Consider the following 26,253-nt stretch of genomic DNA (forward strand, 5'->3'; position numbering starts at 1 on the left):
GCAGCCAACACTGAAGTGATGGCAGAAAAGTAGAGATAAGGGCCTGCAAAATTGCATACTTGAAAGCTGTCACAGAGGTCCCTCACATAGTCAAACTCATAGAATCAGAGGACCGAGTGGTGGTTCCCTGATGCTGGACAGGGAGGAGGAAAGGGGAAATTACTGATCAACAGGCATAAAATTTCAGTGGTACAAGACGAGTTAAGTTCTAGAAATCGGCTGTACAACCGTGTGCCTGCAATTCATGGTGCCTGTAGTCCACAGCACTGTATTCTACACTTAAAATTTTGTTAAAACGGTAGCTCTCATGTCAAGTGTTCTTACTACAGACACAAAAAATTTTGAAAAAAAATTTTTTTAATTGGTTATGGATATTTCATATTAAAACGTTAACTTCTTAAACATAAATGGTTAAAATACAGATAGGAAGCTATTCTTCAGGAAAAGCACAGCGAAGATCACATCCAAAAGCGTGTCACAAATAGACTCAGAGACGGAACTAACGGTTCCTGTGTGAAGGGTGAGGGAGAGGAATAGTTGGGGACTTTGGGATGGACATGTACACACGACTGTTTTTAGAATAGATAACCAACAAGGACCTACCGTATAGCACAGGAAACTCTGCTCAGTTATATGGATGGGACGGGAGTTTGGGGGAGAATGAATACATGTATATGTATGGCTGACTTTTGCTGTTCACCTGAAACTATCACAACATTGTTAATTGGCTTGTTAATATCCCAATACAAAATAAAAAGTTTTTTTTAAAAGGGGTGTCAAGAAGAAATTAGAAAAAGCTCAACTGAAAATGAAGTGGAATTCTGTAAAAGTCCCCAGGGTACCCAAACACTGACAGAAAGCTTGCCGTGGGGCTCCATCCTTCCTGGTTTTGTCCCCACCTCCTGTGTGTCTAGGGTTCCCATCCAGAAGCTCACATGGGACCCCCAGGTGTCTCCCTCCGCAGACACATAACTTCTTCCATCCCATCCGATTAGCACTCAAATGTGCCAGACTTGGGTTCTAAAGCAGAAATTGCTTTATACTATTACACCGAAATATGTATCTCAAACCTTGATGATTTATACTATCTTGCCGGATAACATTTACAAGTTTTGATTCACACACTTGTTCTTAAAAAAATCAGAGTTTCAGATGACTTCCTTAGCCATGGTTATCTTTGGAAAGAGGCAAAGGATTATGGTTTATATCTTTCTGCATTATTTCAAAGTTGGGAATACGTCTAGATATCAAAAGTATAGGCACGATGACCACCCTTAATAATTGAACACATTGTATTGAACACTGCAAACAGGCTAGGAGGGGAGAATTACTCTTCATGCGCACTCATCACACACAAAAAGCGGTAACTATAAAGGAGATGATATGTTAAATAGCTTAACTGCAGTAATGATTTCACTATGTATATCATAATATCATGTTGCACATCTTAAATATACATAATTATTTAAAATTAAATGCAAATTAAAAGGTTTTATTATGAGCTTAAATCAGAGAAAAGGAAATGAAAATATGTCTAACTTTTGCATAAAAGATAATCCTTCTACATACTATGTGTGTTAAAAAGATGGGAAGAGGACTTTCCTGGTGGTCCTGTGATTAGGAACCTGCCTGCCAGTGCAGGGGACATGGGTTCGATTCCTGGTCCAGGAAGATTCCACATGCTATGGAGCAACTAAGTCTGTGTGCCATGACTACTGAGCCCGTGTGCCGCAACTACTGAAGCCTGCACACTCTAGCATGCCATCACTACACGCACTTCAGAGTCTGTGCTCTGCAACAAGAGGCCAACACAACCAGAAGACCGCGTACCGCAACAAAGAGTAGCCCCCGCTTACTGCAACTAGAGAGAGCCCATGCAAAGCAACAGACACCCAGAGCAGCTGAAAGAAGAGATGGGAAGAATATGCTTCCCAAAACTGTGGCTATTTCAAGGGAAAGGAATTTTCAAGAGTGGGGAGTAGGGCGGACTTCTATTGTTTTTTTTTTTTTGTTTTGTTTTGTTTTTTGTCAAAGGTCATAGATTTAAAAAAATTTTCATTTTGAGGTGGGGGGGAAAAGGTCTTTGGAGATCTAGTCAACACCCTTCACTCCTGTCATTTAACAAATGAGGAATCTCAGGTTTCAAAATGTTAAGAATCTTGTCCAGAATCACAGAGGATTAAAATCCAAGCTTCAAAATCCCAGCACAGCGTGCATTTCAATGTTCTCTGCAGCCCTCACATTTCAGTAGCAAGTGGTAAAGTGGCTTTGAAAGGTAAATGGGAGAAAGGCTCTGGGGAAGGGCCCACCTCCTGGGGCTCTCCCAGGTGGTTAAGCGGGGGACTTCACTACCCGCTTCCCTGTGCCTGCTGCCAAGATATGTCAGCCATTACGAGGGTCAGGGGATGAAGCCATCCGTTTGTCTTAATGAGGCAAGATGGAACAATTTAAAAAAAAACAGTTTGACAACTCTTAGAGAGTGGTCAAATGGGGATACTCAGGGAAACAAAATCCCTTAGCTGTTTATTAATTACGTTTTAAAGCTCATTACATTTTAAGACATGCAAAATTCTTTTAAAGTGTGACTTTTGATATTACTGAGGAGCTGGACCTGACTGCTTCTCTCCTGAGAGAGGAGGGATTAAAAAGTATAGTCTTTATTATAATTAATTGTACCATTGAAAAATGAAAATAGGCACTGTATTTCTTCATGATTCAAATTAAAGGAGGTAAAGCATGACAAAGATCACCTTGACCGGTGGATCAAGGTTTCAAAAGGGTTCAGAAACACTGCTTATAGCAGACCTGAATTTATAAGCAATTTAACATGATGCTTAGATGAGTTATAGGCATGTGAATGGCAGTGCTAATATTGCCGTGTGAGGACCACATCTGTTTTATTCAGCATCATCTATTTCCAGCAATGACTGGTTCCTGGATGTTCATGAAGGTTGAAGTCATGACTATTAATGACTTCTGAGTTATTAATTAATGAGTCTGAGTTATTTTTGTCTTTATACAGTTACATTATTATTTTATAGCTGCCCTATATAAAATTCCCTTATAACTCTAATATTAAAAGTTGTAAATAAGACAGAGATTGAAAAATGTATCAACTCATTACACTGAAAAAATGACGGTAAGAAAAGCTATCACTAGATTCCCAAGAAAAAAATTTCCATGTAAATGAATTTCTCAGAGAATCTTTTTGGTTATTGCTTTTCATATTACATTTAGTAGGGATACTGAACTTGACTGTACTCAGCATGGGGGCTTTGTTGGTGGCTCAGATGGTAAAGAATCCGCCTGCAATGCAGGAGACCTGGCTTGGATCCCTGGGTTGGGAAGATCCTCTGAGGAGGGCATGGCAGCCCACTCCAGTATTCTTGCCTGGAGAAGCCCCATGGAGAGAGGAGACTGGTGGGCTACAGTCCGTGGGGTCGCAAAGAGTCGGACACGACTGAGAGACCAAGCACGGCACAGCACATATTCAGCACTGGCTGAAGGCTAATAGGTTATTCACTGCCATTGTGACTCCTGATTTTTCCATTCAGTAGATATTTATTGAGTATATATTACATGCGTTCCTTTTTCAACAGCCTCCCCCAATTCAGAAGAGACAACAAATTATTTACCATTTGTGTCCTGACATGGTTCCTCCTCCTTCTTTTTTCTACTGTTGATGATTTGGGGAGAAGGGGCAGGGAAAAAGCAGGAGAGCATAAGTTACATTATAACCTGAAATAAAACAAATACATTTAACAGTTACACACTATACTACTATTATGTTAATTTGACACATAACATTTTTCAATCTAAGCCATTTCAGGAGCCAAACATTACTCCACAGTAACACTGTACTCCAGCATCTAGAGTAGTTTAGCTAAGTAACACTGCTTTGAAATATCCCAAATGAGGTTTCAGAAGTAAACAGGCAGGTTGAATGACAAGGGCAGGTTGCAGAAGACTACAGAATATATGAGACCATAACATGCAAGCAATACTCTGTACTATTGAAATATACAAGCATTATATAGTGAAGGTATAAAGAAATGCTTAGGAATGACAAACACTAAATTCCAGACAGCAGCTACCACTGTAGTAGGGATAGGGAATATTATTTGAGAGGCATATACAGGGACTTTGTACCCACAATGTTGTCTTTGATAAGCTAGGTCATGAGTATACTGCATCTGTAGGTCTCTGTAGATTTTAAATCTCTCATAATTAATATTTCTGAAAAGTAAACCAGCACATTGCCAAAACAAAAGCAAACAAAAAGAGAAGCCAAAACAAAACACCATAAAGGTACAAAGGAAGAAAATGTGATTATTTCAGTTTCCATCAACCCAGTACTGTATTTTTATCTCATTAGTAAATATGGGAGTCACTTGATGCCTTTGCACCTCATTCCATTTGCCCTGGGCTTTCCTGGTGGCTTAGTCGGTAAAGAATCTGCCTGCCGTGCAGAAGACCCAGATTCGATCCCTCCATCAGGAATATCCCCTGGAGAAGGAAATGGTAACCCACTCCAGTATTCTTGCCTAGGAAATCCCATGGACAGAGCAGCTTGCTGTGCTACAGTCCATAGGGTTACAAAGACTTGGACATGACTGAGCAACTAAACCACCACCATTTGCCCCAGTCATGGGAGCTAGGCAAACCCGGGGAGGAGAAGAGCCAGCCCACCCAGCCACATGTGCCTACCAGTTACCAGAATGGATGGAGAACACATTACCTAAAGGAATGGCCTCTGACCAGACACAGACGGCTTCCTGGCTGCCAGAGTGAATGCTTATCATATGAAGGCTCTGGCTGCTCCAACAACACCAACCCAATCGTTCTCTCTCTGCTTCAGAAATGATCCTGGCAACCAGGATCCCTAAAATGATTTGAGTTTCTGAGGAATTTTTTAAACATTTTAAGGGAAATGCAATCGAGGTGCTGATATTCCAGGCTTCAGGTATGGGCACAGGAGAGAGAAAGGATGACATTTTCTTGAGTGATGGATGCCTTTGAGATGACAGCATCCCACAATCAGCATCTCTCTTCCTCCTGGAGAGCATCCAGGTTTTTGGACACATTGCTTTGGGAATGACATGATGAGTAAGGCTTGCCTTCTACTTAATAAATCATGGAGAGGTCACAAGCTTCCATTCCTCTCACCACCCACACAGCTTCACAGCAAGTACACATTTATTTTATGTAGCTCAAGGCTTCCAACAAAATTTCTCAAAATAAGGTATTATCCAAGGAAACAAATGATATTCTTTCCTTGAGTTTCTTATCATCATGAACTATTAGGATAGTTGATACTTTTTAATCAATTTTGTATTATGATAAAAGCCATGTAGCAAATCTATCCTTCGAACAATCTTAAGTAAACAGTACAGTGCCGTTAACCATCTGTGCACTGTTGTATAACAGAGCTCCAGGATGTTTTCATCTTGCACGACTGAGACTCAACCCGCATTGAACAACTTCCCATTTCTGCCTCCCCCCCAGACCCTGACAATTATCACTCTACTATATAGTTCGACTCTTAGGTACTTCATGTAAGTGGAATACTAAAGTATTTGTCTTTCCGTGATTGCTTCTTTCACCTGGGCTTCCCAGGTGGCGCCGGTGGTACAGAACCCAGCTGCCAATGCAAGAGATGTAAGAGTCGTGGGTTCGATCCCTGGGCCAGGGTCCCCTGAAGGAGGACATGGCAACCCACTTAGCATAACGTCCTCAAGGTCCGTCCATACTGTAGGACAGGATAGGTTTTCCTTCCTTTTTAGTGCTAAATACTCCTCCATTGTGTGTATATAGCACTTTTTTCTAATCCATTCATCCACTGATGGAAGTCTAGATTGTCTCCAAATCTTCACTACTGTGAATGATCAGTGTGCAAGTATCTCTTCAAGATCCCGTTTTTATCTTTTTTAGATATACACCCGGAAGTGGGATTCCTGGATCACATAGCAGTGGTTCTATTTTTTATTTTTTGAGGAATCTCTGTACTTTGTTCCATAGCAAGTGCATATTTTACAGTCCTACCAACAGGGCTTCAATTATTCTAATTTCTCTGCATCCTCACCAACACGCATTATTTTGTTTGTTGTTTTTTTCGACAGCAACCATCTTAACGGGTGTGAGGGGGTACCTCACTGTGGTTTTGACTTGCATTTCCCTGACCATGTCATGCACACTGAGCATTGTTTCATATGCTTACTGGCAATTTGCATATCTCCTTTGGAGAAATGTCTATTCAAGTCCTTTACCTATTTTTTTTTTTTTTTATAATCGAGTAAGTTATTTTGTCATTGCGCTGTAGGAGTTATTTATATATTCTGGATATTTATTAACCCCTTATCTAATACATGGTTTGCAAATATCTTTTTCCATTCGGTAGGTTGCCTTTTCACTGCTGTTTCCTTTGCTGCAACTTTTGAGTATTAAAATATTTAACAGTTTGAGTTCTTTATAGTATAATGGGCTTCCCTGGTGGCTCAGACAGTAAAGAATCTGGCTGCAATGTAGGAGACCTGGGTTCAATCCCTGGTTGGGAAGATCCCCTGGAGAAGGGAAAAAAATCAATAAGCAAACTGCCCCTCTACCTGAACTTCCAGGCTACTCCCAAATTATGCTGCCATACAGCAGTGTTCCTCAAGGTATTGTTTACGGGTCATGCTGGAATCTTCTGGGGTGGTAACATGCAGATTCCTGGGAGCCGTCTCTTACCTAATGAATCAGAATTTCTGGAAATGGCTTTGGGAATCTGCATTTGTAACAGGCTTTGCAAGTGACTTTTAGGCACATTAAAGTCTGAGAACCACAGCTAAATGATACACAGGAAAAATTCTCTCTGGAAATGGATCACTCCTAAACAAATTTCTGTATTATATATGGCACTAGAACAAAGGAGAGAAGGGCATGGCAACCCATTCCAGTATTCTTGCCTGGAGTATCCCAGAGGAGCCTGGTGGGCTACCGTCAATGGAATCACAAAGAGTCGGACACAACTGAAACAATCTAGCACCCAGAACAAAGGAATAGTGGGTAGCAAAATCAGGTTAGCCTGTACAGGGCAGATCTCAACGTCTCATGAGTAGCAGCTGCTGCCCGAACTTGCATCTCTTTTAATGGATGTTTCAGCCCCATTCACTGGGGAAATAACAAACATTTAACGACTTCCTACCAAAATCCATTTCATCTGAACTATCACCTTCTAATTCATCCACAGTGTCAAAATCATTACTTTAAAAAATTATTATGATTCTCATCTATTCATTCACTTCACATCAACAGTTTGATATATCAAACATGCATTGACTACCTAATGTGTCAGACACCATTTTTGGCCTCAAGGAACCTATAGTCTAGGTCAGCTCTGTCCAACAGAGCTACATTTATTCATACTATGAGCTACATTTATTCGTTTATTTTAGACTTTTTGTGACGTCATGACTGTAGCTCATCAGGCTCCTCTGGCCATGGGATTTTCCAGGCACGGATACTGGAATGGGTTGCCATTTCCTTTTCCAGGGGATCTTCCTGACCCAGGGATCTAACCCATCTCCTGAACTGGCAGGTAGATTTTTGACTGCTGAGCACCAGGGAAGATCTTTATGAGCTACATAAATAATTTAAAATGATCTAACAGTCACATTAAAAAAATAAAAAGAATAAACCCATACATATACAGTCAATTAATTCATGACAAAGGAGACAAGGATATACAAGGAGGAAAGAATAGTATCTTCAAAAAGTTGTGTTGGGAAAAGTGGAGAGCTATATGCAAAAGAATAAACCTGGACTACTATCTCACATCATGCACAAAAACAAATTAAAAATGGGTCAAAGGCTTAAATGTAAGACCTGACTGGACTACTATCTCACATCATGCACAAAAGCAAATTAAAAATGGGTCAAAGACTTAAATGTAAGACCTGAAACCATAAAACTAGAAGAAAACATAGGCAGCAATCTCCTTAATGTAGGTCTTGGCAATAACTTTTTGAATCTGACACCGAAAGCAAAGAAGCAAAAGGAAAAATAAATAAGGGGGACATCATCTTACTCAAAAGCTAATGTAAGGCAACCTCCTGAATGGGAGAAAACACTTGCAAATCATATATCTGATATGGGGTAATAGCCAAAATATATAATGAACTCATACAACTCAGCAAAAACAAACAATCTGATTAGAAGACGAGGAGAAAATCTGAATAGACATTTTTCCCAAGAAAACATACAGATGGCCAACAGATACATGGAAATATGCTAAATCATCAGGGAAATACAAATCAAAACCACAGTGAGATATCACCTCAAACCTGTCAGAATGGCTATTATCAAAAAGACAAGAGACAGCAAGTGTTGGCAAGGATGTGGTGGGAATGTAAACTGGCATAGCCCCTACAGAAAACAGTACGGCAGTTCCTCAAGAAATGAAAAGCAGGACTGCCATACGATCCAGCAGCTCTACCTCCAGTTATTTATCTGAAATGAAAACACTAACTCAAAAAGATATCTGCACCCCCATGTTCATTGCAGCCTTATTTATGATAGCCAAGATACAGAAACAGGCTAAATTTCCAGTGTCCACTGATGCCTGAGTGGATAAATTGTAACGTGTATACACATTCATACGCATACAAACACATACAAAAAAAATGGGATATTCCTGCTGCTGCTTGCTGCTGTTTAAATGCTAAGTCATGTCCGACTCTTTGTGACCCCATGGACTGTAGCCCACCAGGCTCCTCTGTCCACGGAATTCTTCAGGCAAGAATACTGGAGTGGGTTACCATTTCCTTTTCTAGGGGATCTTCCTGACCCAGGGATCAAACCCACATCTGCTCAGCAGGTAGATTCTTTACTACTGAGCCACCTGGGAAGCCCTAATGGGATACTATTCAGACATAGAGAAGACTGACACCTTGCCATTTGCAACAACATAAATACACTTTAAGGGCGTTACGCTAAGTGAGATACATCAGATAGAGAAAGACAAATACATTCTAATCTCTCTTATATGTGGAATCAAAAACAAACAAACAAAAAGCAAGCTCATACCATACTGGTGGTTGCCAGAGGTGGGTAGTAAGTGGTTGGAGAAATGGGTGAAGGGAGTCAAAAGGTTAAAAAAAAAAATGGGCATGTTATAGACACCTCACCATAAAAGGTATACAAATGGGAACAAAATCATACACAAAGACACTGATAAAAAGGGAATTATGAGAACATAAATGCATTGTACATTAGGGAAAAGCAAATAGAAACAGCTGTGAGATATCCTACATATCTTTTAGAATGGTTACATTCTAAACAAACACACAAAGTTGAAAATACCAATCCTAGCAAAGATTAACAGGAAAAGTCATTCTTTAAAAAAAGAAAGTTAAAAGAAATGGTAAAAATGTTTAAATATATATTTAATCCAATATATCCTAAAATATTATTCCAACATGCAATCAATTTACAAATTACAAATTGTATATTTGCACTCATGATTTTCTATCAAGTCTGAAATCTTGCGTGCACTTTACATTGAAACCAGTGACATTAAATGCTCAAACGATACATGTGATCATTGGCTATGGCAGTAGACAAAGCTAGCCGAGCAGGAAAGACAGATGACTACAAACATAATTTCCAGATCCAGGAGACTCTTGACATTTGCAAGAGACATCTAAAGAAATCTTCATGTATCCCCAAATTTGTAAATTCTGCTGTAAAAATATCACTTGCCCTATAAAATAAAATAAAGTCTAAGAATAGCTAATACTTCAATTCATGATTCTGCACAGGAAGCTATTTCTTCACTTCTGCCACAAGGCACTTATGAAAGAAACCCAAAATAAATGGTGGTTAATAGCACAGAGACTTCCTCAAGTTCTACTTGTGGTCACCTTACCTTGGGAGATAGGCAACGAAGAGCAAGTATCAAGTTACTTATGGACTCTGAATCCCATGATGAGAAAAATAAAAGCACCAATATTGTTCAGTTCAGCACCACCTGACCACATGTATGTCTGTGTCTCACTAAACTCTGTCTCCCAGAGGACAAAGCAGATGAACCAATAATAATTTAAGACCCACTCTAAGAAGTAGGGGCCCACGAGTTAATAGATCAATGAAAAGTTAGTTCCTAATTCTGATGGAGCAACCCTGAGGGTGGGGGGATGAGTACGTGAAGAGCAGGTTCTGTGTCTCAGACAAGAGACGTACAAAGGGGAGAGACGTAGCCCTGCTCAGAGGTAGGGCACCCACCGAGGCGAGCAGAGACACTAAGGGTGACACCAAGACGACCACCCTAATGTTCTTAAGACTTTCCCAGGCTGCACTTTGATGGAGTTGTAATATCTCCACCCCAGGCTCCAGTGTGTTCAGTCGCTCAGTTGCATCTGACTCTTTGCAACCCCAAGGACTGTAGCCCGCCAGGCTCCTCTGTTCATGGGATTTCCAAAGCAAGAAGACTGGAGCGGGTTGCCATTTCCTCAGGCTCTAAGGCCAGGCATTCAAAACAGGAGCTGTCCTCAAATACACCCATGTGGCTGAGAGACCACCTTGCCACGAGGGGAAAACGGGACGAACAGGGAGGAGGGATATTTTGTTCACATTTTGTACAGGGGTTCTGTGCAATCATTAAGCTCATCCTCATCTCCGCTTTTCTTACATGCTTGGCGTGTTGACTCTTCAATTTTATCTACCCATGTGGACAGACCACAGCTGTCCCACTTGTTTCTATTTTCTATAGCTATTGAAACGCTGTTCTGAACACACAGGTTGGCCAACACATGTGCTAAAGTTTCTTCTGAATAACTCCAAGGTTCATAGAACACTAAAGCAAGCCTGGTTTAAGCAAAGTTTGATGCAGTGCTCCAAAAAGAGTCAATTTTAGCTGCCTCAAATCCTGATACTGGATTCTCCTCCTTGGAAACGTAACATGCGTTAAGTATTTTCATTCCATACAGGCTGCCTTCAACTGCACTGAACATTTATTCTGGCCCACAACCCTTTTCTAGGAGCTTATGGAGTTCGCTGATGGCACTTCTGATTATATTTGAATTATGCAAAGAGTCTAAAGTTCTTGAGCCAACCCTTACTCAGAGTAAAGGTAAGATGAGCAGTTATATGTCACCAAACCAATACTCTTAACCCACAGAAACAGTAAGCTTCCTTTTGCCTCATGTTTCCTAAGTGTGTCCTGTCTCTTGGGCAGTTTTCATGTCTCAAATTAATTCCCTGTCCAACTTAAACATTAGGTTTTCTCCTCCCTCAGTGAGCAGGTTTTCTATTAGCTTGAGTCCTAGCTGAAACTGAGTCCAGTAACCCCGTTTCCTTAATCTGTACTGAGCATATGGAAGGTTCTCTTGAACTGCAGATCAGAACCACTGCCAAATTTGTCATTTGTCTACCTTATTCAAAATCTCTATTTTCTAACTAAAAACTGTCACCATCTTAAAGTGCTTCATTCTGTCGTGCACACCAGCATTTAAACATACTTTGCAAGAGACGAGAACAGAGTCTTACAGTATATGTAGGTGCGGGGGGTATGTCTGAATCATCCCATAGAAAGATCACTCATTCCCAAACACCAGCTTCATGGCACCACATGTCACTGAATCCCAGGTGCAGATATGTTCACACTGCAACCTTCCTGAAGCTGGATGTCTCCTACAATCGATACCTTATCAACTGTTTGGCAGTCATTTTTCTTCTTCATGCAACATAAGATGGTGAAAGAGCTCATGAGCAATGAGTTCACATTATCTGATGAAATACAGAATAATTCTTTAAAATTAAACCCCTGTAAAATTAGCCATCACTACTCGCCATAGACTTTCAGGGATACTTGTGTATAAGTGAACAGGAGAATCTGAAGTCAGGGAGTGCTGAGCGCTTCCTGTGATGGGGAGTAAGTGCCATGGCAGGGGGAGGTACCCAGGGTTAGAAGAAAAGAGAGGTCAGGGCACTGGGCTGGCTCCCTGCATGGCCTCTGGGCTGGGATTCCGAGAATCAGTAGTTGCTGGCCAGGGGACGGGCAGGAGTGTGTGTGGGTATGTGTGTTCGTTGCTCGGTTATGTCCCATTCTTTGAGGCCCCATGGACTGCAGCCCACCAGGGTCCTCTGCCCATGGGATTTCCCAGGAAGAGTACTGACTGGCATGGGGTGCCATATTCCCCTACTCCAGGGGATCTCTCTGACCCAAGGATCGAACCCTCATCTCTTGCATCTCCTGTACTGGCAGGAGGATTCTTTACCACTAGTGCCACCTGGGCAGCCCTGTGGGTATTCTGGGAGGGTATTATTCCAGACAGACGGAAAGCAAAGAACAAACTGCTTCTATGGTAGAACTGCATGGGTGTGTGTGTACATGTGCACACACGCGCATATGCACGCAACCAACCATAAGCAGCTGTGCATTCCTACAACTTTTAAGAACAAGAGCTGTGACCTGGGACACATGGGGACATACAGGGACCAATCTCTGAAAGCACCTTTAGTCATTTTTCAGCATTGAGATATACTTTGTAGCTCCTGGAGGGTAGATGTTTGATGTGGTTTATTTCACATGTAGTGATTACCTTCTGTGTCCTGTCTTTGCTAGAGAGTTCCTAATCAACTTTCCATAACAAATGGACACCTGTGGCAGGTCTCTTGGATTTAACTTTCAATTTTGCAGGATACTAATATATATAATTTTCTCCTCATTCCATCTTTCTGTTTTTACAGAGAACAACTTCATCTAGAACTACTACCAGTTTTCAATAGCTGGTTTTATTTCTCTGACATATAACCACAGAACTAATATAAGTTGGAGAAGGCAATGGCAACCCACTCCAGTATTCTTGCCTGGAGAATCCCAGGGATGGGGGAGCCTGGTGGGCTGCCGTCTGTGGGGTAGCACAGAGTCGGACACGACTGAAGCGACTTAGCAGCAGCAGTAATATAACTTGTATAACTTAGAATCTAGAGGTCGTTAAGCAACAACAGAACAAAGCCCCTTCCTTTTCAACTGGGGACCTGTGATCCAGAGAGAACAAAGCAAATTGGCTCCAGCACCAGGACTCAAGATACAGGCTTCTGATGAACTGCCAAATGAGCAGAAGAAACACACATTTGTCAGAGGTGCTAGGTATCATGCTAGAAAAATAATGTTCTTCCTTCTTATTTTGCTCAATATATTTTTCATCTTTTCCCCAAAAAGTTTATCTTGGGCTTCCCTGGTGGCTCAGACAGTAAAGGATCCCCCTGCACTGTAGGAGACCTGGGTTTGATCCCTGGGTTGGGAAAATGCCCTGGAGAAGGAAATGGCTACCAACTCCAGTATTCTTGCCTGGAAAATTTCATGGACAGAGGAACCTGGTGAGTTACAGTCCATGAGGCTGCAAAGAGTTGGACACTCCTGAGGAACTAACACTTTCACCCTTTTCTCACGTCTAGAAAGATTCTTTCCCACATAGAGAAGGAAAAGTGTTTTAAGTATAAATGTCTAAATAGTTTCAGTAGAAATGGGGAGGAAAAACTAAAGCAGTTCCTCCAGGCATAACTAACTGCATTTATTGTTATTATTCCAATATTGATTCATCAAAATGTGTTCACACATAGTTGAGAAAAAGGGTTCCCTGTGGAGGGTGGGAAGTTGAATCATCTTCTATCCCTTCAAAAGCCAGACATTAGTTAAAGTAATGTGATTCTGACTAGTTTTTATGGGTGTTTTTCCTATGTCTCAGATATCACCCAGCTTTCCCTTTCAGATTTTGATAAGGTTATGACTACTTGAGCATTCCACAGAACTTTAAATGGGTTCTGTTTGCAGTTGAGTTTGAGTCTCCTGAAAATGATTTTTGACATTTCATAAGTTCACAAGCAAATGTGAAACACCATCATGATTTTAATTTATGAGTCATGCTTTAATTTTGTGAGTCAGCAAATCTTACGGGAGGAAAGCAGAATTCTAACCATATTCAAGGCAGCTAAAAGATGGATGATTTTCATTTAAACCTACATGTGCAAGTCTCTATTAAAATTTGCATTTTCTGTTAATGAATTGTGGCTTAGGATATTTTTAAATGATCATTCATGTTTCAAAACAGCTCAGATATTATATCCAGGCATTAACTAAGCTTAATAATTCCCTAACTCTACTAAGATCACATCCTGAAGTAAATATTTCCAATGCCAATATAACTTGTCTCCCAATATTCTGCTTAGTATAAAACAAAAGTCTGTAAGCCCACGGTCATGATACAAGCTTATCCCTCTTCCACTTGTGTGCCAAGTCATTTCAGTTGTGTCTGACTCTTTTGCAACCCTGTGCAATCACCGGGCTCCTCTGTGCATGGGATTCTCCAAGTAAGAATACTGGAGTGGGCTGCCGTTTCCTACCCTAGGGGATCTTCCCGATCCAGGGATCAAACCCTGGTCTTTTATGTTTCCTGCTTTGGCAGGTGGGTTCTTTACCACCAGCGCCACCTGGGAAGCCAAACTGAAGCGTGGCTTGCTCATCTTACACCTGGCTCATCTGTAAAACAGTAGACGAAGCTAGCTGACATCCAGGCTGCCCTTAGTCACAAACCCATAGAGCTGATTTTAATTATTTTCAGAGGATGGGCTTCCCTCGTAGCTAAGTTGGTAAAGAATCCACCTGCAGGGCAGGAGACCCGAGTTCGATTCCTGGGTCGGGAAGATCCGCTGGAGAAGGGATAGACTACCCACTCCAGTATTCTGGCCTGGAGAATTCAGAACTATACAGTCCATGGGGTCGTAAAGGGTCAGACATGACTGAGCGACTTTTACTTATGAGAAAGCTTAGAGATGATGAACACAACATGTTCCTTTTTAAAGATAAGGAAATTGGGTTTCTAGAAATAGAGACTTTTGGGAGGTCAGGTTAAAGATCAAGTTTACATGGAGGAATTCTGGGTCCCAAACACTAGTCAGCCAATTAGCAACCTGATGCTCTCCTGAGTCTCTTCTGCTCTTCTAAGGGATGTCTCTCAAAGGAATATACCAAATGCAGCATCTCATACTTAAAGAAACTTTAAAAAGCTAACATTCTCTAAAAGGCTTTCATCCTTGATATTAATTTTAGTTAAAAAATAATATGGCCCCATGAAATAAACTAAAACCAAAATAACCCCCAAACTCAAAATTGCTCAGGGGTGGGGGGCATGATCTAGGTCTTGCTATTCTTTCTCTTGCTTACACCCTGCTTGTTTGTATAGGAGAATCAAGGGTGAATTTTGTGCTGTGACAAAAATCATGATGGCAATAACAAGGCTGGCACTGAAAAAAACCTCAAGGGAATCTACAAGAGCAGATAATATGAAATGGATTAGAAGACTGGAAACAGAAAAAGAACAAATAGTGTATCTTTGCTAAAGAAAGGATTTTTTTTAAAGACCTTGCTGTATAAATTATACTCACCTTTGATTTTATTTAGTTTGGTATATGTAACTTTCAAATGCAATTTAGCAAAAGGATTTTAATCTCTGGTCTTTATAGTGCCTTTTCTCTAAAAGCTTAACCTCACAAGGTGAACAATGAAGGAACACGCTACTCAGACAAAGGTCTCAATCAACTTCAGTCGAGAAATACTAGACTGCATGGAACTTCCCTGGTGTCCAGTGGCTAAGACTCTGCTCCCAATGCAGGGGGCCTGGATTCAATCCCTGGTCAGGGAACTAGATCCATGCGCTGCAAGCGAGAGTTTGCACGCCACAACTAAAGAACTCCAGAGCCGCAACTAAGACCCAGTGCGGCCAAATAGAAAATTAAAAAAAAAAAAAAAGAAATACTAGACCCTTAAGTACCAGCACACAGCGTCATTAAATGATGAGACTACATGTTTTCTTTAAATTTTAACACTGCATTTTATAACTCGGATATAATTTTTTGAAAGATTAATCTGAGATAAACAAATTTTCTCATCCAAGACTGTGTTGTCCAATATATCAGCCACTAGACAAATGTGGCTACTGAGCAACTTGGAAATATGGCTAGTTTGAATACAGATATGTTTTCAAATAAAACACACACTATATTTTGAAGACTTAGTAATCCCAAAAGTAAAGTGTCCAATAAGAAGTTGATATTTCATACTTATTTATATTTTATGTTGCTAAAATTATATGTATTTTATATTGATTTATGTATATTTAAATTTTATACAATTGTATTGCTATATTATATATAAATATATATTTGTATTATGTTATAAATTACATTTATACTTATTTATATTTTATATATATTTTTTCATATTTTATGTTGAAATATTTTGGATATACTGCGTTAAATAAATATATTATCTAACTTTCTCTGCTTCTTTTTAGTTGTTTCAATGTGTCCACTAGAATGTTTTAAATTACATATGTGGCTGCCCTTACATTTTTATTACATAGCTTTGGTCTAAGGCATTAAGCAAAGCAGCAAAGAGCCAAAAATTAATTCTCAGGTCACCAACATTCTATACAGATACAGATATTTTCAAAGAGTTTTCTCCCCAGAATCTCTCTGACAATTATCCTGTCAGATAACATCATTACAGAAATAAAATCTCACATATATATATGTACATAAACTATATATATATGTGTGTGTATATACATACATATATACATAGCCTTTTTAAATGACTTTCAGTATGGTCTTTTAAAATGACCTACAATCTGCATTTTCACAATAAGTTGCTCTAAAAAGATCAAACTCCATCTGCAAAATGTACTATTTCTTTTAAATCAGATTTATAGAAATGATTTAGTGAAGTGGATGAACTACCATTAGATCATCAAAAGTGAGAAGATAAATCAATCACTCTCTCACTATACACACACACACAAAAGCACACATGTAAATACTTACAAATATAAAATGCACACACACATTTATAAATGAAATGTACATAATTCATATACAAATATGAATGGCTAATAGTATTATAAGTGTGAAGGAAGACAAAAAATATGAATGCAGTGATGACACCTCTATGAAATTACACATAAGTGTAATGTCAACAATCAGAACGACCTGCAAGATACTACTGTTTATAAAGTTCTCTTTCTTTAAGGTTAAATTCACAATTTAAAGCTTCTTACAGAAATGATCAAGTAATTTCTTAGGCCTCCACAGATCACTCAGAGGTAGCAGAGGACTTACAGATTATTCAGTCCTATCTTCTCCTTTCAGAGATGAGCTAACGGAGGCCCAGGATGGAAGAAAATGTCCGAGGCGTAGAGTAAGCCTTTTCCATTTGTTTTAAATTACCGAAACACACAGACACCAGTATGTTGTTTATAAAATGTCTACGCTGTGCACAGGTCCTGTAAATAAACCAGCATGACTCCTTTCTCTGGGAATGGCACAGATTCAAGGACTTTCTTTGGTGAAGTGCTGCTGCTGCTGCTAAGTCACTTCAGTCGTGTCCGACTCTGTGTGACCCCCTAGACAGCAGCCTACCAGGCTCCCCCGCCCCTGCGATTCTCCAGGCAAGAACACTGGAATGGGTTGCCATTGCCTTCTCCAATGCATGAAAGTGAAAAATGAAAGTGAAGTCGTTCAGTCGTGTCCGACTCTTAGCGACCCCAGGGACTGCAGCCTACCAGGCCCCGCCGTCCATGGGATTTGCCAGGCAAGAGTACTGGAGTGGGGTGCCATCGCCTTCTCCGTTGGTGAAGCAGTGGTCCCTAAATCATGTTGGAGTTTGAGCTAGCTTAAGAACAAGGGACCAAGTGGTGCTGGTGGTAAAGAACCACCTGCCAATGCCGGAGACATAAGAGATGTGGGTTTCATCCCTGGGTCAGGACGATCCCCTGGAGAAGGCAATGGCACCCCACTCCAGTACTCTTGCTTGGAAAATCCCATGGATGGAGGAGCCTGGTGGGCTACAGTCCATGGGGTCGTGAAGAGTCGGACACGACTGAGCAACTTCACTTTCACTTTTCACTTTCATGCACTGGAGAAGGAAATGGCAACCCACTCCAGTACTCTTGCCTGGAAAATCCCATAGACAAAGGAGCCTGGTGGGCTGCAGTCCATGGGGCCCCACAGAGTCGGACATGACTGAAGCAACTTAGCACGCAAGCACAAGAGCAAGGGATGAAGACAGCCTAGGAAGGGGAGGGAGATGCAAGAGGAAGACCTTCAAGTACAAGTCAACAGTAAAAGGAAGCAGAAGGAGACAGCTCTGTGTTTTCATGTACCTCGAATAGCAGAGCCACCCTTGCCTAAACTGGGTCATCTGGTTGGTGTTATCTGAGAACTAATAAAAGCTCTCTTTTCCAGGTTCTTGCTACTTTCTCAGGGAAGAGGTTTTCTGAAATAAATAACAGCAGTAGAACTGCTATTACTAATATAAATCATTAATCATCAATTATAACAAATAAGGCACAACACCAGTTCTTCTGGTGGGAATCAGGAAAGACAGGACCATTGGGGATATGCCTGGTAAGGCAGGTAAAACAAGCAGGAAGAACCACCAGGAAGTAGCCCAAAGGCACGGAGCTTCAGGTCAGGTGTGGCGCCAGGGCAAGTTTACCTACTCCACGGCAACGCCCGAGCTGCCTATGGCAACGCCGAGAAAAAGCATCAGACACAAGGCCGCTCGGCTCCTGGCCTTCAGGGAGTAGGAGGCAGAGGAAACTCCCCAGGAGGGCGATGACCAGGCTCCCCCCTCACGCTCTATGGGGAATCATGGCCCTGGGCATGGCACTGGGCCCTTTCTCTCACTGCTTCCTCTCCTCGTCACCATTACTCATTTTGGGGGACCATCCAGCACCACGACTACAGCCACGGCTGTTCCTTCCTCTTCACAAGGGACCGGTCTCACCCTCTTGCCCCTTCCCACCTTATTCCATCTATTATTCCTTCTCTTCCAAGTCAGTCAACCTCCCTTTCTGCCTTCAACCCATATTCTTCAGCCTTTCTCCCTCCAGTCACCATCCTCTTCCTTCTCTTCACAGAGGGAGTTCTTGTAGGCCCACGCAGTGTGCTTCCTTTTTCCACCACACCAGAGGAAGGTTCTCACTATGAGCCCAGCGAAGGTCCTCCTCTCTCTTGACCTCTGAGTAAGCTCCCCTTCTTCTGTTTCTCAGTAAACACTCTCTACACTTGGCAACTGTTTAGTTTTCCTTGTTGGCTCCTTTCCCTCTGTGTGTGCACCTTTTGAATATCAATGATCTATAAGGTTCCAGGATTTCCCAGGTGGTTCAGTGGTAAAGAATTTGACTGTCAATGCAGGAGCCCTGGGTTCAATCCCTGGGTTGGGAAGATCCCCTAGAGCAGGAAATGGCAACCCACTCCAGCATTCTTGCCTGGAGAATCCCATGGACAGAGGAGCCTGGCGGGGCTGCAGTCCATGGGGTTGCAAACCTTGGCTGTCTTCTATTACACTCTACTTGCTCTCTCTAGGTGATTTAATTCACTTTTGTGGCTTCCACCAACAGCTGTATGACTTCCAAAGTTAAACCCCTCTCCAGAGACTACAGTGGGAGTATCAAAATGTAGATCTGGCACTCTGGGGTGTGCGTGCGTGTGTGTGTGCATGTGCGTGTGTGTGTGTGTGTGTGTGTGTACACATGCTCAGTTGTGTCTGACTCTTTGGCACTCTGGGGTGTGTGTGTACACATGCTCAGTTGTGTCTGACTCTTTGGCACTCTGGGGTGTGTGAGTGTGTGTGTACACATGCTCAGTCCTGTGTGACTCTTTGGCACTCTTGGCAGGGGTGTGTGTGTGTACATGCTCAGTCGTGTACGACTCTTTGTAGCCCCATGGACTGCAGCCCCGCCAGGCTCTTCCGTCCATGGGATTTCCCAGGCATGAATACTGGAGTGGGTAGCCATTCTCTTCTCCAGGTTCCCAGGTTCTCGTCTCTTCTTCCCAGCCCATGGATTGAACCCATGTCTCCTGCATTGCAGGTGGATTCTTTATAGTCTGAGCTGCAAGGGGAGCCGCTGGAGCTCTGGAGAGGGGTTTAAATAACCATCTCCCTCTGGTCATCTTCATGGATGTCCAACAGGCACTTCAAATTCAGCACCTCTAAAACTAAAATTCTCTCTCTCCATCACCCCCTCAATTTTTCTCCTTCTTGCGGTCCCAGTGCTAATCACCAGCAGGAAATCTACTGAGTGGCCCAAACTTGACTTCTCATCTTTTGCAGCCAGTCTCCCAGTCCTCTTCATCCTACCTCCTAAAAAGCTACTAAACACATCTCCTCCTTTTAGATTCACAATCAGGGCTTAGTCTAGGCCTTCAGAGGCAAAACCATCCTTGTAGCTACCCATTCTAATCTTTTACACCATTGTATGAACTCTTTGTATAACATGCAAATCCTCCTGCTAATGCAGGAGACATGGGTTCAATCCCTGTGTTGTGAAGATACCCTGGAGGAGGAAACAGCAACCAGTCCAATATTCTTGCCTAGGAAATCCCATGGACAGAGGAGCCTGGTGGGCTATAGTCCATGGGGTTGCAAAGAAGTGGACACAACTCAATGACTAAACAACGACTTAACCTTACCTCGACTCTTCACAAATGTCACCTCCTCAGTGAAGTCTTCCCCAACCCAACACCTGTCCTCCTTCTCCCTAGGGGCCTTCCACTCCTGCCCTCCCCACTAGAGAATCAACTGCCCCATACCAATGCTGGTGGTGCTCCGCAGTCCCATTATTCTCAAGCAATGAGCTGATTACATCTGCATTGCACCTGCCCCCCTCCCCCCGCCGCCCCCCGCCCCCCACCAAAACACACACACATACTAGCCCTTGCCAGGTGGCTCAATGGTAAAGAATCCAATGCAGGAGATGCAGGTTTGATCCTTGGGTCAGGAATATCCTCTGGAGGAGGAAATGGCAACCCACTCTAGTATTCCTGCCAGGGAAACCCCAAGGACCCAGAAGCTGGGCAGGCTACAGTCCATGAGGTCACAGGGTCCAACACGACTGAGAACCCATGCACACCCCTGCACTGGCCCGGAAGTCCTTTGAGGGGAGGAATCCTAACTGGTTCATCTTTGCCTCCTTACGCCAAGCACAGAATCTGAATACAGCAGGCCTTCAGCAAATATGTGCTGGATAAAGGGCAGTAATTATGTACTGCCCTTTACATGTGTGAAGCACCGAACAGAGTCACGCCAGTATCAGAAGGGCAAACAGCCCATTTTGCAAGTGAGACACAAAGGTGAAATAATTTGCCCAAAGTCTACAACTAGTCAATGAAAGGCTGCTTTGACTTTCGAAATCCTGTTTTAAGCACTCCACTCTACTCCTGGACCACAGGGTTGGATAATGGGCTTGTTGTTAGTTTTGTCGTTTAGTCGCTGAGTTATGTCTCTTTTGTGACCTCATGGACTGTAGCCCACCAGGCTCCTCTGTCCATGGGATTTCCCAGGCAAGACCACTGGAGTTTGTTGCCATTTCCTTCTCCAGGGGATCTTCCCCAACCCAGAGCTCTAACCCTGGTCTCTTGAGTCCCCTGCATTGGCAGGCAGATTCTTTACCACTGAGCCACCAGGGAAGCTCGGATAATGGGCTCAGCTTCTGTTAAAAAACAATCTCTCCTAATCACAGGCTCAGGTTCCATGTTATTCCCAAATCCATAGCTGCCATCATGCTTATACACAACAAAACCTTGACGACTCCTGGCGGCTCTCAGGGTTCCTACCAAGAAGAACAAGGTGTGCCATTTATCACAATTAGCTCTTTGGTCCCTGGCCTAGGAGGCACTACCCCAGAAACATGCAGAGAAGGCTGAATTTCCCCTAAGTACCATTAGGCTTTCATGCACTGTTCTGGGAACAGAGAAGTGGGTGTGAGAGATCATGATGATGGTGAGCAACGGGATGATTTTAACATGTGGTCTGGGAAAGCAGCTGCAATACTTTATAACCACTTCTTGCACAAATACTCTCACCACAGAATGAGAGGGACTTACCACTCTCAAGTCTAGACTCTCAGCGTTAGCGATATACCATTATCTACATACTCATTGGTCATCACAGAATACATATACCTCGTGTATCCGACCTCATGGTAATTCACTGCATTCAGGTGTCTTTTTCAGGCATCCTCTTTCGATTCTATGTACTTTCTGTAAAATGTCTTCTAAAAATGACCCCTTTACTTTCCTCTAATTCTAATAGCTTTTTAACATCAGTCCCTCATTTTCTACTAATATCTCCACCAGCTCTCCATGACTATGCAGCACAAAATTGAAATGAGTCCTGTGCTTACCCTGATTAATACATTTAAGCCTCTCAACTCACAGATTGATCACACTTGCCCAAGGTCATTCAGACAGTAAGGGACATATATGCACATCGGGCTCCAGGCATGAGGACTATTTGCCAGTATGCCTTCCCTCTGTACACCTGGGTACTGTGTGGGAAACTCTCCCTCGACTCATCACCTTTTCTGACCTGCCAAATTCTTATTGGCCCTTTGAGGCTTAACTCAGAGGTCACTTCCTCCATGAATCGTCTCAGTTTTCTCCGCCCTCTCCCCCACCTGGGTTGGGTGTCTCTGCCCTGAGCTTCACCTCTCCCTACCTTTCCTGAAATGTCATTGTCACCTGACCCACTGATCTCCCTCACTAGGCTGCAGGCTTCTCCAGAGCAGGGAAGGGTCTGGGTCTTGTCTTGGGATTCCCAGCACTGGAACGATGCATGACACACGACACACACAACAGATGCTTGCTGAAAACTGAGCGGCAACCCCTCTTCTCTGATTTGGCCGAAGGCCTGATGAATGACATCATCTAACCAGCAGGAGAGACGTCTCATCATGAGCAATGCCATTTTCTCAACTCTCCAAGAACTCATTCTCTCACTAGGTTTACAATGAGACAAGTAGCTATTATTGGTTGAGGAACTAGCACTTCTCAGACACCAACATGAACGCTCTGTGCACAGCATGCTTATCCTGGCAACTCTGTCCAGGGGACATCATCCTCATTTTATGGCTGAAGCTCAAAATCAGTTACTTATCCTAAGTAATTGGCCGTGAGTCACACAGAAGGAAGGCTTTGTTTTAAAAGTGTGTATAAAACACCTTAGAGTCATCTGTGTCCTGGAGAGATTCACTGAAATCTGAAATTACTTCAGGGCATTAACTGGGATGCTAGAGTCATGAAAGCATGGTTAACTAGAATTTATAGAGGTTCAAGGCAGTTCTACCATATGCGTTATCCACAGAGGCAAATCATGGCTGTAGTCCTAATTTTCCTAAGCAGATAGATAGGGATTTATAACACCTATTTACCTCAAAGGGAATTGACTATCAAAGGTCATATCTGCCAAAATGCTTTGTTAAAGAAGAGGGCAGAGGCCCATCTTAGTATACTCTGCTGCATAAAAAGCTTGGTGCAATGTTTCTCAAAAACTGGGCTTCCCAGGTGGCTCAGTGGTAAAGAATCCCCCTGCCATTCATGCAGATGCAGGAGATCCGGGTTTGATCCCTGGGTCAGGAAGATCCCCTGGAGAAGGAAATGGTAACCCACTCCAGTGTTCTTGCCTGGGAAATCCCATGGCGAGAAGAGCCTGGTGGGCTACAGTCCATGGGATCACAAAGAGTCAGACACCACTGAGTGAGCATGTTCTCAAAGATCAGTGGGAGAAGCCTGGGGCATCAGAGCTACCTGAGGTGTTAACAGCAGATGGGAGACGCCTGGCTGGGAATCCACACTTAACAAGCCCCCAAATGATTCTATCAGACAGAAAAGTTTAATAAATACCAGCTTAGGACAATGCTTCTCTAACTTTAATGTACACAGGACTCACTTGGGGATCTTGTTAAGAAGAGATTCTTATTCAGTGGACATGGGGTCGAGGGAGGGTGGGTTGAGATTCCACCTGTCTTACAAGCTCTCAGGGAAGTCAATGTTGCTGGTCCATGGATCACATTTGAGTGTCAGGGGTTTAGAAGATCTACCCCTAATGGAACAAATTAGCTTTGTTTTATTCCTCAACCACAGACTCCATTCTCCAGCTTCAGGGAGGATTCCATAAAGCCCAAATTCTCAGTATTGGTACAAAATCACTGCAACAACTCAAAACCAACTGGAACACATTCTCTATCATGAGGGAAAGGCAGAAGCATCCTTTTCAGATATAGACAGCATATATGTTTAGCATGTGAAAGAATAATTAATCTACTATTACTTGAGTCCTGCTGTGTGTGTGTGCTCAGTCCTATCCAACTCTTTGTGACCCCACAGACTGTAACCTGCAAGGCTCCTCTGTCCATGGGATTCTCCAGGCAAGAATACTGGAGTGGGTTGCCATTTCCTTCTTCAGGGGATCATACTGACCCAAGGATTGAATCGCGTCTCCTGCATCGGCAGGCAGATTCTTTACCACTAGCACCACCCGGGAAGCCCAACTTGAATCCTATTTACTGTGAAAATCCATATATATATATCTATATATATATCTATATAGATATATATATGGCTCCCCAGTCCCTGGGATTCTCCAGGCAAGAACACTGGAGTGGGTTGCTATTTCCTTCTCCAATGCATTTATATATATATAAATGTAAGGTGGATATTTCTGCTCTATAGATAAGCAAATAAGGACCTGGAAAGCTGAAGCAACTTGCTCAAGGTCACGTAGCTAATTATGTGTTGCAGCTGGGGCTCCAATCCTGCTCCACTGGGATCCAAAGCCTGTCCTTGCCCATCCTCCATGGCACTAGATATGACAGTGGTATAAAATGTGACAGCCGGGGCGGTGGGGGAGGGGGGAATGTTCCTCCTATACTGGTGTTTGAGTTTAAAGGTTTTACTGAGGCAGATTCTGGACGGGGGTGAAGATGGGAAAAAGGTGAATTAATCAGTGATCTATGTTGCCTCATGGACATAAACATACAGATAGCATCCTTGTCCAAGGTCCCCATAAATCTGAAAGTGCAGATGGAATAAAAAGGACATTAGTAGCCAGTGCACTGATCCTAAATGTTCCCACCCATCCTCAGGCTTCCAGGTGTACAGCTCAACCAATAAAGAGGAAAAATTCTTCCTGATCCTTGTGGCCTATTAACTTTACCACGTTCTCCTGTATGAGGTTTCTGTAACTTAAAAGTTCACACGGAAACAGGTTGACCCTGCCATATCATTTCACAGTTGCCACACATCTCTTTCTCTGATAAACCTGCTGGCACCTGAAAAAAAAAAAATGTACTCTTAAGTCAAATACACTAAAAATGCAGCAGTTTTGAAGGTTTTTGGGTAACAAAATCTTCTTTTTCATAAGCCTGACGTGGAGAGAAATGCATGGCAATAAAGATGCTCAGAGAAAGCAGTCAGATAGATATAAAAGTGGATCAAATGAAGGAAAGAGCTATAAAATAAAGTTCCCAAGCGTTTACTATCCGGTGTCTTTAGCAATTAATGCCCCGTTAGGTTGAGTGTCCACATTCAGCTTTTTAGCCTTGGGTCTCTCCACTATTATAATTAGTATTCAACAGCTTAACTGTCATTTTCTAAAGATTCATCCTATAATAGCAGTACAACTCGTTACCTATTTAGTGCAAAAAAAGATACAATTTGAAAGCTGCTGCTGCTGCTGCTAAGTCACTTCAGTCTTGTCTGCCTCTGTGCGACCCCATAGACGGCAGCCCACCAGGCTCCCCAGTCCCTGGGATTCTCCAGGCAAGAACACTGGAGTGGGTTGCCATTTCCTTCTCCAATGCATGAAAGTGAAAAGTGAAAATGAAGTCGCTCACATCTCCTTAGATATATATTTGGCAGTCAAAGAATTTTGCCCCTATGGCATGTATTCTCTACACATGATGTTTCAAAAACAAAGACTGAAACCCAAAACAAACAAACCAACCAACAAACAAAAAAAAAACGGACTTGAAAACTTAATTAAAAGTAAAAAAAAAAAAAAAGTGTGCCTTGAACAGAATGTAAGAAACAGAATCTGGACCACGGATTACAAACTAGTGGGCATTTCCTATTTCATTCCTTCAGCCCAGGGAACAGTTCAGATCTCAAAAAAACCAAACTAAAGGTCTTCAGAAACCAACTTGGTATTTTTCTGGCGAGTTTTTGCTGAAATGTTTGGACATGGACATGTTTGCAATGAGTCATAATTTATAGGACATTAATGGCCAATGCCTTCTGCGCTTTTCTTCCCACATTCAATATCATTTTCAAACCAGCTGGTAGGTAGTACATTTTCCAGGCCCTGATAATTTTTATAAAGTTACCAGATCTCAGATACTAAGGCTGCCACCCAGCACCCTTTCTCGTGATAATTTT

At 42.3% G+C, this 26,253-nt stretch overlaps 1 protein-coding gene across 3 annotated transcripts in view; it reads right to left on the reverse strand.

Annotated features, from left to right (window-relative positions):
* ICA1 (islet cell autoantigen 1) overlaps positions 1-26,253 on the reverse strand; it is a 163,363-nt gene that overhangs the window by 136,100 nt on the left and 1,010 nt on the right. For all 3 annotated transcript variants that reach the window (XM_052638509.1, XM_052638508.1, XM_052638507.1), the window contains exon 2: positions 3,636-3,738. In XM_052638509.1, the coding sequence (XP_052494469.1) occupies positions 3,636-3,652 (17 nt within the window). In that variant the 5' untranslated portion in view covers positions 3,653-3,738. The remainder of the gene's footprint in view (positions 1-3,635; positions 3,739-26,253) is intronic.

Source organism: Budorcas taxicolor, chromosome 4 (assembly GCF_023091745.1).
Source record: "Budorcas taxicolor isolate Tak-1 chromosome 4, Takin1.1, whole genome shotgun sequence".
Taxonomy (NCBI): Eukaryota; Metazoa; Chordata; class Mammalia; order Artiodactyla; family Bovidae; genus Budorcas; species Budorcas taxicolor.